The sequence below is a fragment of the Aythya ferina genome (genome assembly GCF_964211825.1).
Source record: "Aythya ferina genome assembly, chromosome: 4".
Taxonomy (NCBI): domain Eukaryota; kingdom Metazoa; phylum Chordata; class Aves; order Anseriformes; family Anatidae; genus Aythya; species Aythya ferina.
The window spans coordinates 36,269,203-36,283,813 of NC_140300.1; the positions used below are offsets into that span (position 1 = coordinate 36,269,203).

The following is a 14,611-nucleotide window of genomic DNA, read 5'->3' on the forward strand; positions in this document are numbered from 1 at the left end:
CAGTGAACAGCTGGTTGACTGGGAACGAAGAAAAGTGGAAAAAAACCCTGAACTTTCAATTCTTCCCATCCCCCAGGTGAAGTGAAGGCTGTGAGCAAGCAAAGTAGGGATTGACAGTGATATAATATTTGACATCATAAGCTTTCCATAACAGGAAAAGAAATACCTAGTCAGTTGAGGCCTTTTGGGTAGCATGCATGCGTCCAGGTGCTGGGAAAGACTTTCAATTAAAGTATCAGACTGGCCTGCAGCCACTGAGGTGTTTTTTTTCCCCATCTCATGCTGGCACAGTCAAAGGAGGAACACTTTGCTTTGTGTAACGCTGCTTTAAGTGAGTGGCTCTGCTTGCGGGTTTGCTGGTTATTGAATAGTGTGGTTGGGCTAGGGAGGGGCTAACCACTCCTGTCCCACTGGGCCACTTGGTCGTTGCCTGGCCTGAAAGCACTAAATTGTAAACCTAATTAAAAGAGAGCAAGAAAGTACATGCAGCTTAGAAGCAGAGCCTGGTAATGGGGTTGCTCTTCCAAAGCAGTCCTGGCCGCTTAAATAGTTTTAGGCACTGTGGCTTCTTAGTATTTGTATTTGATGAATTTTCCTCTAATTTGTGCAGTGTTCAGTGAAGAACTGCAGAACAGCCTTTCATGTCACCTGTGCGTTTGACCGTGGCTTGGAGATGAAGACGATACTGGCAGAGAATGATGAGGTGAAATTCAAGTCGTACTGTCCCAAGCACAGCTCCACCAAGAAAGCAGATGATGAGACCTTCAGCGAGAGCCCCGGCCAAGAGAATGGGAACGGGATTCAGGACAGCTCTCTTCCTGCCCACATTGACCCTTTCCACAGCATGGATCAAAACCAGGAGGAGGCCCACAGAGTCAGCCTCCGCAAGCAAAAGCTCCAGCAGCTGGAGGACGAGTTCTATACTTTTGTTGAGTCTTCGGAAGTGGCTAACGTGCTGCGGCTGCCCGAGGAGCCAGTGGGATTCCTTTACGAGTACTGGAAGCTGAAAAGAAAAGCCAACTTCAATAAGCCTTTGATTACCCCAAAGAAGGATGAAGAGGACAATCTGGCCAAACGAGAGCAGGACGTTCTGTTCAGAAGGCTGCAGCTCTTCACACACCTCCGGCAGGATCTGGAGCGGGTAAGCCACTGCACTGCCTGTGCTTGTGCAAGGTGTGCTGGGCTTCGTTAGCTGTTTCTAAACAACATGCTCGGTTATTGCCACTGCATGCAGGCACCCCGTGCAACTCGAGGTGGTATTGTCAGCTTGGTACAAGATGGTTAATGCTATTTCTGTTTAAATTTCAGAGCCAATACTTGGTTATGTCAATTACCTTTTTCAGCCAGAGGGTTAGTTCACAGGGCCCTTGGCTCTTGGTTTGCAGTATGCTGTCCCCTTATAACTGGATTGTGCACTGAGGCTTTTTTTTTTTTTTTTTTACTAACACCGATGGCTGTGGAATGTACTGCAACCCCCAGATGCCCTTAGGGCTTTCTCTGCTCCTTTTGCCTTGTGCACAAGAAGGGAAGGGTCTGAAACTTACCTTGATTTGGAGCAAGTGTGTTTCCTGTTGGCACAGCATGGTAGGACGGTATTTCATTGGACTATCTGTATGTAGTAGGTTTGGTAGGCTGTTCCAGTTAATTAGGTTCAGATTTGTTTGATTTTGGTTGATAAGCTAAAAACAGTTGAATAGGATCAGTAGGGTGTTCTAACCACATCTGATCCTGAAATCACCTGAATTCCTCTTTTTTTTTAAACAAACAAACAAACAAACAACAACAACAACAAAAATACTAGAGACACTAAGGAATGTAAGAGCCAGGAAGCGTACTACAGTTTGTTTAGTTTTTCATGTATATCCAGTGTCCAGCTCATGCAGGCCACCAATAGAACCTGACTCACAAAGTCCTGCCTTAACAGGGTTGGTGGTGAACAAGAACCTCTTCCAGAATTGTATCTTGTCTTTCAGTCTGGGCAGCAGGTGCTAATAGATCTATCTGCTGCATCCTTTGTAAAGGATCCAAGTGGCTAATTGTTCTTCTAATGAGTTGCTCTTGGAGGTTTTTAAATATTTTTTTCCTCTGGTTTCAACTTCCGGCCTGTGATCCTTCTCTCCCTGTGTTAGACTGCTGCTACCTTCTGTATTTTGTTTTCTGTTCAGCATGTTCAAGATCTTTTTTATTCTTCCCTTTGATCAGTTAAACAAGTGGAGTTTATCACAGTGTTCTCTGGGTCTTAAACGATTCTGTATGTATCCTTTCTGTTCTAAAGTATGGTGTCAAAACAGGATACATCGTTCTAGCACCACTTTTAATATTTTACTACTCTATTATTCTCACTGATACATACATCAAAGAGAACTCAGATGCTAAAAAAAAAAAAGGGGCCTATTTTTTTTGCTCTTCTTCAGGTTGTCTGTTAGACTTCATTATGAATTACATTAGTGACAGTGTCACCCATCTAGAAACATTTCTAAATGGTGTCATCCAGTTCACCTAATAAAACAGGTAATTTTGTGGACAAGATGTGTCTTTGTTCTGCGGCTCGGATCAGACAAGGAAGAGAACAAAAGGCTGTGAACTGTACCAGGAAGGGCAACAGGCTAGACGAATGCCTTCCAGTTCAAATCCACAAAGTAATGACAGCTACTGAATATCTGAAGTGCTGTCTGGGCCAGGACTGGGAGCCTAATACAGGAGACCCTCAACACACATTAAAGTGAGTCTCCTCCTCAGCGAATTTGAGATCAGCCCATAAGGCTCTGATCAACAGCACTCCTTTTACCGTGTGTGGCTACGCTAAATTGAGAGAGGAGCCTTGAAAACAATCCCATAAACTCCTCAGTGATCCCCATCACTACTGGTAAGCTCTGAGAGTGACAGCTGTGAAAGTAAATTCTTACACTACTGCTAGATTAGAAAGTCACATTTTAAGACCAGAGATGTAGTTCTCTTCTGAAAAACTAGCCCCTGTCAACATAAAGATTTTGCTGTTTTCAGTCCCTGCCACCTCCCTGGTGCTATGGCATGGATGGACTGGCCTGCCCTCACTTTTAACAATTACCATACAATGGCAGGGTCAATATAAAGAATGGTACCAGTGAATAGGCCTCCACATTTTCATACTACATTAAGTATTTCTTGTTGGGTCTCAAACAACAGGGAACAAGTGGTGCTGGGCTATATAGTACTGAGCATATTTAAGCATTTTCAGCATTTCTCTAGATTTGTATGTGTGTGTATATATACACATGTACATATATACATACGATATAACTGTTCATAGAATTTACTTCTGCACTGTGAGCCTCCAAAATCCGACAGCCTAAGCTGTCAATTAAATGGTATTTAAGATTGTCTTGTAATATATATATATATATTTAAATTTATCCTTCTTCAACATACCTTGTTAAAATGGTGTATCGTACTTAAGCTGAATTTATTTGAACCACTGAGTTACAGCATTATAGAAACACAATTCCTTTAAAACTCATCAACTTGATGCCTTCTAGGTGCGTAATCTCACTTACATGGTGACCCGAAGGGAGAAAATCAAGAGATCTGTTTGCAAAGTTCAAGAACAGATATTTAACATCTACGCAAAGCAGTTGGAACAAGAAAGAGTTTCAGGTATGCTTCAGCATTTATCTTTTACACACACCACCACAGGCACAAGCATTGAAAGATTTGGCTAGAGACTAATGACTAATTTTGAAGGACAAGCAGGACCTCATTTATTCTCATTAAAATCTCGTATAGTCCACCAGGCATTGGCAGACTGGAATTAAAAAATGAGAATTTGCCTAGCGCTAATGGTGGGCACGCTGCTATAGAAACCCGTACGTTTGCGCTCTTACCAATGGGCATGGAGCAGCTTGCTGCTTCAGGTCCTGTCTGCTGCAAGTCCTTAATGGCTCCTTCTACGACAGAGAGACCGTGACTTACATTCAAGTGCCATATGCTGTCTAGTAGGTTTGTGCTTTATCAGTGCCACGGCATTAGTATTTAGTACATGTTTCTTTGCAACAACGTACTTCCTTCTGCCTAATCTCACTGACAGTAGTCTTTTCTCCTAGAGGAGCAACTTCAAAATTACCGTATTAACTAGGAAACCGGGAAATAGCCACACAGTCATGGTGTAAAGATGCTGGGTAGGCAGCCAAACACCCACTTATATTGAAGAATGGAGTTAAATAAGTACAAATCAAAAGTTACGTTTGCCCAGACATGGACTGCTTGACTAACCCAGTGTGTTTACATTTAGGTGTGCCTTCCTCATTCGCGTCAATGGAAAACGTGGTGTTGTTCAATAGTCCATCTTTGGGTCCCGACGCCCCTAAGATAGAGGATTTAAAATGGCATTCTGCATTCTTCAGGAAACAAATGGGCACATCTCTAACGCACTCTTTGAAAAAACCACACAAGAGAGACAGAGTAAGAAATAGCTCTGGGAACAACAGCAAGTCCATGCTGAGGCAGCCCAACCAGAGGGAAGGTGGTGCGGCTCCAGGTAGCTTTTTAAATTTTGACAAGACCTTTGCAGAAACACGGATTGTATCAGCACAGCAGAAAAACGGCATAGTTATGCCAGACCACAGAAAAAGAAGAGACAATCGTCCACAATGCGAGGTAATCAAGGCAGAACTAAAGGAAAAAACTTCCAAACACAACCACAAACCACTGAGACCCACAGAACTCTCTCAGAGGCAATCAGAAAACAAAAGGGCTGTGAACCACTCCAGTGGTAGGTCAGCACCTGGCACACGGAGAGATATAGTGCCTAAATGCAATGGGGGTCTTGTCAAAGTAAACTCTAATCAGACAGTAGTTAAAGTGCCTACGACGCCCACCAGCCCAGTGAAAAACTGGGGCGGATTCCGAATTCCAAAGAAGGGGGAGAGGCAGCAGCAGGGCGAGAGCCCAGAGGAGACATGCCGCCAGAACTCCAGCTACCCCTACCTGGGCGTGGGCAGAGTTTCACCGAAGGACAGGGCAAAAAGCAAGCTAAAGCCTGACAGCGAGAATGATGGGTACGTCCCCGATGCAGAAATGAGCGACTCAGAAACTGAAGTGGCTGAAAAAAAATGCAGACAGCAGAGGCTCAGTCCAAACAGCTCTATCAGCAGGAGAACGGACATTATTAGGAGAAGCATCTTGGCATCCTGACGGGGCAGCGTGGCACCATGGTCAGTAGAGTCACTGCCTACAAGCCAACTTCACTTTATTTATTGGTGTGAGAGGGGAGAGTTCTTAGACGTGACTACGGACTGACAGATTGATAACCCATTATTCCCAAGCTGTATAAACATGTTTACATACTCTTAAAGCTGGATTTGTTTGCTCCCCAGCTCATTCTGTGACAAGTTTCTATCTCCTTTATTTGCAACCTTTCCGGGCAAGCAGAGAAATGACATCACTACTAAACCAGGATGATGAACACTAAAGTAACTCACAGAAACATTTAGGGGGCTAGGGTGGGTAGGGGGAAGTAGGCTGCATTCATCCCTTTTAGCAAAACAGCACTGTTACAATTCTCTTACCTTCCCCTGCTTTCCAGAAAAGCACAAGCTCTTAATTTACCTAGTGTGTGTATTGAATCAAAGATGGTTATTTATTTAACCATATTGCACTGCTACACCCCCTTAAAAATGGTCACTTGCCTTGGATTGGTGGTAGGTCTTTGTCCTCCATTTGCAGAATGTTTTTGTTGCACTCAGTTTGAGAACAGGTAGCAGCCAAAAACCCTCCGCAAGCTCCAGTCTAGGTGCAACTGGGTCTGCGAGATAACCAGACGTAACTGGGGTGTTACACTGGAGAAAAAGGAAGGGGCAGGTCAGGGCTGCAGCTGCCATACACTGCAACCGCTTCAAGGTACTCAGGCTGAGTGTGTAGCTTAGTTCTGAGAAAGGGGGCAGGCTTGTGGGTTCCTGGGCCCTCTGGCATAACCCGCAGCATTTAGTCAGTCACCTGCCTCCTGGAATACATTGACAATTTTAGAAAAATTATTCTAAGGCACTAGTCATTAGGATTTCCCAAAGCCCACCACGTATGCACTAATAATGGTATGTACTGGGAAAGCCAAGCTTATGACACTAAAGGGTTACTTTAAAATGGACATAAATATATATTTTTAAATAAAATGGAAAGGCAATAAATTGTGATTAGCTCTTTACAGTCAAATGAAGAAAAAAAGTATTCTATTCTGGACTAGATTTGATGGAAGAGGGAACTCATATGCATACTTTTTTTTAAATAATTGCAAATGGCAATAACTAGTAAGCTATGAGCAATAATATTAATAGTTCATTATTGTACTTTTTGTACTGAGTGCACATGTAACTGGATTGTTAGAAGCCTGTCAATTTGGAATTCTGCATAGATTTAAGTCAGGTATGTACTGGTTAAAAGGAAGTTTAAGCAGGCAACGTGCTACAGAAATACAGGCGTAAAGAACAAAATCCCATTATTTTTCACTCCTAGCCTGCCCTTACCACGTTCACTTACATTTTAATGTTAGACCCTTCCGTCTTGAGCAGGGAAAATTCTAAAATCAGTAGAACTCTGCCATAAATGAGTCTTCCAGAGGATTCAATCAAAAAAAGGCTTATTAACACCCCATCTTGCTATGCAAGTTACCGCTTACTTACACATTTTGACAGAACGTATCTCTGTCATTTGTGTTTTAAAAGTTTTAAGTCTTGACCTTTTGATAGTGTTTGGGGTGACGGTGAGAAAAGGGTATTTTGTTTAACATGGTATACTTCTAAAATACCATTGCTGGATCCATGAAGTTGGATTGACCTCACGACTCACACAGGTTAAAATTAAACAGGGCACAGGTGAACGTGAAATGATGTAGTTGCTCTTGGGATGTGATCAAATGAAAGCACTTACCTGATCAGCAACCGACAGACAACAGGTAAGTGCAGGTAGTTCTACTCGACATACAGCAACATTTTCAAGGCAGGCATTGCTATTTTCTGTAAGAAGCTCACGACCATGTAAGGAATTGTTTGTCAAGCCATAGATGGAATAATCTAAATTTTGATTCTAAGTAAACATTTAACCTCACACCAATTTGAAAGAGGTATCTTGTTAATTTGCACTATTATGAATGCTAACATTGTGCAGAATTAATGCCTTACCTGTTCTGCTCCCTGATGTTTAGGTTAATAAGCTTTCTAACGTTTCAAGTTATGCTGAACCAAAACCAAAAAAGCTCTTTTCCCCCACCCCAATTACAAAAAGCTGTAAGATGACTGCAGTGTGACCAGATCTGTAGGATAGTTTTGTCTCCCATGCTTAGCGCTCAACAAAGAGGTGTCGTAAGCAGCAGTGACAATACAAACCCACGCCCTCTGTTCTATTGGGATAGACCATTTGCTTAATTTCTGTTTCTGAGCATTACCTTTCCTTGTGCAGACTGACCAAGAAATCTTTGATTATGATTGGTGTATTATGTCAAACTGTAGGCTAGTTGAACTTTTTGTAAAGTTGCCTGGAATGCCATTTGTTAGGTTATGAACTCACACAAATCTAAATGAAGGGTTATACGTGTTGTGTACAAATCTTAATTTCAGAAAATCGAAAAATTTGTCATTACATTTGTAAAACCTTGTACAGAAGATTTTTCACTATGTGCCTAGCTTTGGTGTCCATTCAGCTGAAATTAATTAAAAAAGGTGCATGAAGAGAAACAGATAGAAATAAAAAGTATATGTAGAGATGACTATTTTATATTACATGGCCCAATCCTGTATTTATTTTACCCCTTTTTTGAAGTATTTATAAAGACCTAGTTGAAAACAGCTGTATTTTTTGTTAAAATATTCAGTAGAATTGTGCCTTTTTGTCTGTATGTGAATAAATGCTGTAAATTTTTGCAATATGTTTGCAACAGTGGTTTACAATAATGACTTTGTTTGGGTTTTCACATAAACACTTAACTGCAATGATTTCAACAACTTTCACGGTTACAAGAGGCATTTAATTTGGATCATTACAGGTATCAAAATGCATGCTAAGGTTGCAAGAGAAAATATTTTGTTTAGGAATAGTATAGGGCTTCATTACTGACAGCTGTGCCCACCCAATCAACAGCAAATTGCATACTTACTTTTTCTTGATATCTTCAAAGACATGTTACTTACCTCCAAGAATTTCAATTCTTTGATATACAATGTCCTTCCGAAGTCCAAAATCTTCCTTCATGTTTCACTGGAAGGGTAAGTCAGGTTTCTTACCTGTTAACTCTGCAAGATAAGCAGGCTGAATGGACAGACACCCCACCAAGTGCCTGTACTCAGCAATGCAAGATGTTAGTTGCTATAGCACTTCTTATGTAATGGGAAGTACAGCATCACACTACAGCATCTTTAAAACACTCATGAACTAGCGTTAGGGTGGGAAAGGAAGGCAGGGGAAGCCCAGACTCTTCAAAGATGTATAAAAAGAAATACATAAATGTAAAACAGCCAAGACACGTTTGCAAAGACCACTCTTTGACTCCATTAAATAACCTGGTATCACTAGGAAAGACAAAACTTACCTAAGCTGAAAAATCTCAACTGTTTCAGCTCTGAGCAGCCGTTGTGGGCGGTGTGCCAGAAGACCCCTGAGGAAGCCAAACTGAATGAAGTGGAGGGGGTGGATGATGAGCTAAACTTAGACCACACGCCCCTTCCTACCTGGCCAATTTTTAGTTGCTCAGAGAACTAGGCAGACAGATCAAAGAGAGAATCTGATTCTTTCCAGTTTCATCTGCCATGACTGCTCTGATGCCCCTTCGCTTTACTCTCACATGCTTGTGTTGTTGTAATTCATACTCCAGCAAATAACCATTACACAAGAGCTTCATCAAAAGCTAAAGTGAATACTAGCCACCATTAAAAGCTAATGAAGTCTTGTGCCTCCAGAAACAAAGGAACAAAAATACTGTTGCTTAAAACCACAGAATTATCTGCCAATTTCAGCCAGGTTTCACCTCACAGAGCATCCTTTAAGGAGTGACTGGGATTCATAGCTCACACAAAATCTTCCAGGTTGTCTGTCAGCATTTCAGACGCACATTACACAAATGAAAGTTAAGGTGCCTGGTACTTACCTCCCTCTATATCATATATGTGGTTGATGAAAATCCCGCTGCAACAACTGTCTGGAGTTTCATGACAATATAATCCATTTGCTTTAAAAATCTTTGAAGTCTTAGCAAAACTACAGATTATGGTGGATGCAGGCCTATATCAGACTGCAAAAGCATGAGCAAAGAAGTGTGTGCAACTCTAGAAGTAATAACTTCCTCTGAGGTAATCAGAATTTTTCCTTGAGGTTGCTTCCATCTTACAGGCGCTACTTTAACAGACTAGCATGCTTTTCTGGAGATGCCACAAACATACTTCCACATGGCAATCAACCCCATCTGTCCTCTAAAACACAAATGCAATGAAGATCCACTATGACAGACACATGGTCTTCGTTATCCCAAAACAATGCGTTTCAGCAAGCACTAGATAAGCAGGGTAAGCATTATTGATCAACTGAATTAGAAGCCATAAAACAGAACTACACTCTTCACATTTAAAAGGGATGACAAGAAATTAAATTTAGTTCAAAATGACAGCACTTCAAAATTAGTTACATGTATCACGTTTATAATACACGCTGAAAGAAAATAGTTCAGCTAGAATTTGAGGATAATATTTATGAAATTTCTCATCTATCAAAGAAAAACTTGAACACAAGAGGATTGCCACATACTGGCATCTGTAGAATTCAAACACACTATGTAAGAGTGTGTAAAAGCTGGATGACCACCCTTGTACAAATTCAAGTACCAGAGAACTAAGGTTCCCAGACATATACCACCCAAGACAGCATGTCAACACAAAAGCAAGGAACGATTGAAAAGTTGTAACTAGGGGAGAGGGAAAAAAAAAAAAAAAAAGCACAACTGAAGAAAAATTACGGTCCTTAAAAACTATCTGTAAGAATAATCATAAATAAATAACTTTATTTATTAACTGTTTCCCAGGGACATCACAACAAACTGAAGTGAATTCGTAAAAATGGAAGGCAACGGAGGCATTTCCCAGTTACAACACCTACCATAAAAACAGCAACTGTTTGACATTCATGATGTAATTGGTGTCTTACTACACCTTGTAAAAGATTTTCAAAATGTTCCCAAGTTACTGCACTACCAAAAAACTGGTATTAACAGTATGTCAACAAAGCTGCTTAAGAACTTCCGTGTAATAACGTCTATTGCCTGTAAACACTTCTGTAGCTGGATATAGCTGGTATTTTTTTTTTTTTAAGACCAAAACTGACCAATATGCCACAGCACTGTATCAGATTGTTCCATCTGCTACATTAAAGAACTTTAATTACATCATTTTGCAGTCTTCTCCCTATGTTTACTACTCATGCAGAGACAGAATCTTCATCCACCCTTCCTTCTTACCTGAGTAAAACAGAAAATGTTTATACAAACTTTTACAAGCCTTGCTATGCATTTGCTTTTAATGCTCCAATATAAGATTTCTCCAGCAATCTTCTTAACTCCAACATGGTGTGAATGACACAATACATCTTTTTAAATGTTTTCCAGTTCCTTTAGCGAAGCAGCTTTTTTCTTCTGTGAAGTTATGACGCTAAGCTGTAATTAAGAACAAACAGATAGCTTCCTATAAATTTTTTTAAGATCTAAGTAACAGTACACATTCAATATGGAAAATGTCATGGAGAGGGAACAAGCTTAGTTAAGTTGGTATTTGGGGTAAACAGAAGAATTTATTATGCATTTTGTAGATGATTACTGCTTGCATCTTATTTCAGATCTCAAAGAATTACAGATGATGAAAGATTAGGTAGTACGCTTAAAGGTATTTATATAGAATACGTGCATTTTCAGTCTATGCAAACATTATCTTGCATTTTTAATGCTTTTTCACTGAATTACTATTATTTAATAATAAGCTAAGATTCATAGTCATTGAATAACCACTGATAATTTAATATATTATTTCTTCATAATCATCTCTCCTATAAAAGTACCACACAAACTATAGTGCACAATAACGCACCACTGAGAAACAGTCGCCTTTGGCTTAGAAGGCAAAAAGCTCCAGCCTACAATCCAGCAGTGAGCCAAAAACCCATCTGACAACCCTACTTGTGCCTTACTTTCATCTCCTTAATACCTTTAAGAAGCCCCCTCCTGCCTTGCCTCCCCCTGCCTGTTCTTCAGAAAGGCCAAGTCAGCATTTTGTGCGAATGCACACCATGACAGTGCAACAGTGACTTGAAATAATGTTGAAAACATCAAAAGAAAGAAAAAAGGTGGGAAACTGGAGTATTAGACTTTAACCTACATCAACAAACATTTCTGGTTTGTACTGTGTCTCTGAAAATAGATTTGTGGCGCTCTATATATGGCACAAGCTTTGTTTCTTCAGGGAGAGGGGAACCAACATGGAACCACCCCTTTAAGTACAGTCCTAAATCAACCAACCACCACAGCCAGTCCTTAGTCCTTTATGGTAAGTCCCTTACCTTTATAGTAACCCCTACAATACGTAGGGGTTAGTTACCTTCCAAGGTAGCCTTCTTCCCCTGTAGAAATTCAGTGTACTGACAAAATCTCAGCAGAATAAATATAACACTACATTTAATTTCATTAGCAGTATTTTGCTTGCATACACAAATATACTATGAGTCTGTTCCCTTTGAGTGGAAAAATCAGTGCTGCTATTTCTCATAGATTTCCTTCTTCTGATGCCATCACATTCAGGTCCCAGACCTGCTGGACATCCATCATGATATGCCTTTGATTGGTATTATATACCAATTGTGCCACTACTAAATATTTTCATGCTGTAGTACTTTACTGACATGCCACCTGATCATCCAGGTTTACACTTCTAATTTTACTGAAAGGCTTAAAACATGTGAAGAGAATGGTTTATTAGCATACAGGAACTGTGGCTGTAATTGCTGCAGGCCCTACTAAAGACACACATACATGCCACATGGATGTCTAGCATTTTTCAAATCCTTTCAAAATCTCTCATGGGAAAACTGAAACAACTACGTATCAGTTACCTCAACCTATAGCAGTGAAAGGAGAAACGATGATGCCATCCATACCAGATCCATCTCTCAAAGCACACAATTTGTAAGGAAAGTAATTATCACTACTTTGAAAGAGTTACTGATTTAACATCAGTCAGCATAAACTGTTTTACCAAACTGGTCAGTGAATCACACAGCCAAGTCAATTCCATGATGCTTCACAAACATGAGCAGATTTTCTCTAGCTAACTTGCTTCTGCAACAAGCAGTTGTTGGAGCTTCACTGACACTTCAGTCACTACATGAAGTCCTGCCAGCAGTAACCTCTGACAAGCCTGAGGAGGGGCAAGGCAGTTCTAAAGACTATCAGCAAGATCTGAACAACAATACAGCTGATAAACATCTTGTCAAATCTTTGTTATCTTTCTGGGACACTGGTGCAGAACTGTTAGTTACCAATGTTTTCTGGAGCAGCAGGACCTCTTCCTATATGGGTAACTAAGTCCAGGAATGTATTCCCTTGAAAGGTGTATGACCATGTTTTTTTTTTTTTTTTTTTTTTTTTTTTTTTTTTAAGGCAGAGAGCATATCAGAACTATTAGAGCTAAATAAATAGATCCATGTAACAAAGAGAAGTTTAAAAAAAAAATAAAAATTGGTCTTCCAGAGCAAATTTTTACCAACTGGATATAGACCTTGTTGTGGCAGGGAGCATTTCCAGCCAGGAAACATAACTTATGTTATGACAGCGATGCTCGTTTTTTTCACTGTTGTTGGAAAACAAACAAACAAACAAACAAACAAAACAACACCAAAAAAAAACCAAACACAAAAAACACACACACACACACAAAAAACCCTATTTATCTTAACTGGACAATTTAGATTAACCAAACATTTCCTCTCTGCAACTCATGCAGGGTCACCCACATTAAAAAGCAAATAGTGTTTCCTAAGTCACTAAATACAAGTAGGAGGCAAAAGGATCATGTTTTAATAGGCAAAACTTGAGCAACAGATATGCTTGGCAAACAAGTGAACGCGATAGAGAGACCTCCATAGGATTTGCTTCAAGACATGCAGCTCAAATAGCAGGGGGAGAGAATGCTGAAGGGATGTCCATCAGAGAATATAATTATAGGTAGCAAAAGGTTGAAACAACTATAGCCTAAATTTTCTCAGAAGATAAGCAGTAACTTTCCACCTTTCCCCCCAGTATCCCTTATGTCCAAAAATACTGAAGAATACTGGTCAAAGTTGGAATTGAGTTGTAAGGGAACTGGAAAAGAAGGCTGCAAAAATTCAGCTCATTAAGTAATTACAATGGTGCACAAAGAGGTCTTAGGAATACGAATAGCTCTAATAGACACAACATGTCTGAAGCTTTCAGACCACTGAAACACATACTAGGCATATTTACTATGGTAGTGAGCTACATGCACCATCCCTGCCTTCCCCCCTTGCCATGGCCTGGAGAAAACCAAGTTATTTCTTATGCTGTCTGCGTAACTTTCAGTACTTTTGACATCACAGGACTTAATTATATCTATTATATGTAACTTATGACAACTGCAGGGGTGTGTACTTTTCCAACAGTCCTTGGGGTTATTGCTACTGGACTAATGAAAATGCAGATGAGCAGACAAGAAATTAACAACCTCTGGAGTTCACACAATATGCCAGGTTCGCAAGGTTGCAGTCTGATGAACAGGTCCACACCATCAGTTCTGTCCTGCACTCACTGCACAAAATTTCCCCACGCTATTCATGCAGCCATGCAATGAATTAGAGCAGGAAGCTGGCCAAAAAAACACACCAAACAAAATACCCACAAAACAGCTGTGCTGCTTAACATTTTTATAAATGCTGTTCTCTACCCAGCAACTCAAGACATGCTTTGTTTCAAAGCAGTGCTCTGTTCTCAGACAGAGACTCGCCAGGAGATAGGTACTTCTGTGTTTCATGAAGCCATCACTTCCAGCTGCTGCAGCAGGTTACACCAAGCTACAAAAACAAGCCTGCTTATGTAAACAAGAGCAGAAATTATTTAAGGCGTTTTTTTTTTTTTTTTAAACTTGCTGCCATTTCTATATAGCAGAATATGGAAACAATCTACCTTCATTCACACACTGAACCACAAGTGTAAAATTTGTTTCCATAAACAAATCTACATCATCAGTTAAGCATCCTCTCAGAAAGCAGCATTTAATCAAACATGCATCAGTTTTGTGATGACACATTCAAAATACAAGATTGCTGTTCAAATTACTTTAGTAATACTGAATACAGAAGATCACCTCTGCCTTGGGAATAACATGAAGTGAGTATTTTTGCAATATTCAATGAGATTTTTGTAGTTAGAGAACTGTTATAGTTTTGTACCTTTTGTGATGCAGTCGCTGCCCTCTGTTCTGCCTGGCTTAGTCGCTTTTGAAGCCTATTGATGTATTCTCGATACTCTATCATTAATTTTTCATCCTGTGGAAACGAAGTACCTTGTTACAAATGTAAAGTTCTCTTTACTGGATCCATACCT

General features: G+C 40.1%; 2 protein-coding genes and 1 long non-coding RNA gene across 18 annotated transcripts in view; 1 reads left to right on the top strand and 2 right to left on the bottom strand.

The window, feature by feature from the left end:
- Positions 1–7,889, top strand: part of JADE1 (jade family PHD finger 1) — a 147,063-nt gene extending 139,174 nt beyond the window's left edge. For all 12 annotated transcript variants that reach the window (XM_084519088.1, XM_084519084.1, XM_084519086.1 and 9 more), the window contains 3 exons: positions 611–1,141; positions 3,516–3,633; positions 4,268–7,889. In XM_084519088.1, coding sequence (XP_084375214.1) covers positions 611–1,141; positions 3,516–3,633; positions 4,268–5,169 — 1,551 coding nt within the window. In that variant the 3' untranslated portion in view covers positions 5,170–7,889. The remainder of the gene's footprint in view (positions 1–610; positions 1,142–3,515; positions 3,634–4,267) is intronic.
- Positions 1,393–4,261, bottom strand: LOC311436711. The gene is made up of 2 exons (XR_014693040.1): positions 3,861–4,261; positions 1,393–1,679 (listed from the first exon to the last, which is right to left on the bottom strand). It is a non-coding gene; the product is annotated as an uncharacterized lncRNA (long non-coding RNA).
- Positions 7,890–9,984: 2,095 nt separating the features above from the next.
- Positions 9,985–14,611, bottom strand: part of SCLT1 (sodium channel and clathrin linker 1) — a 43,287-nt gene continuing 38,660 nt past the window's right edge. For all 5 annotated transcript variants that reach the window (XM_084519097.1, XM_084519095.1, XM_084519098.1 and 2 more), the window contains 2 exons: positions 14,458–14,553; positions 9,985–10,660 (listed from right to left, as the gene is read on the bottom strand). In XM_084519097.1, the coding sequence (XP_084375223.1) occupies positions 10,598–10,660; positions 14,458–14,553 (159 nt within the window). In that variant the 3' untranslated portion in view covers positions 9,985–10,597. The remainder of the gene's footprint in view (positions 10,661–14,457; positions 14,554–14,611) is intronic.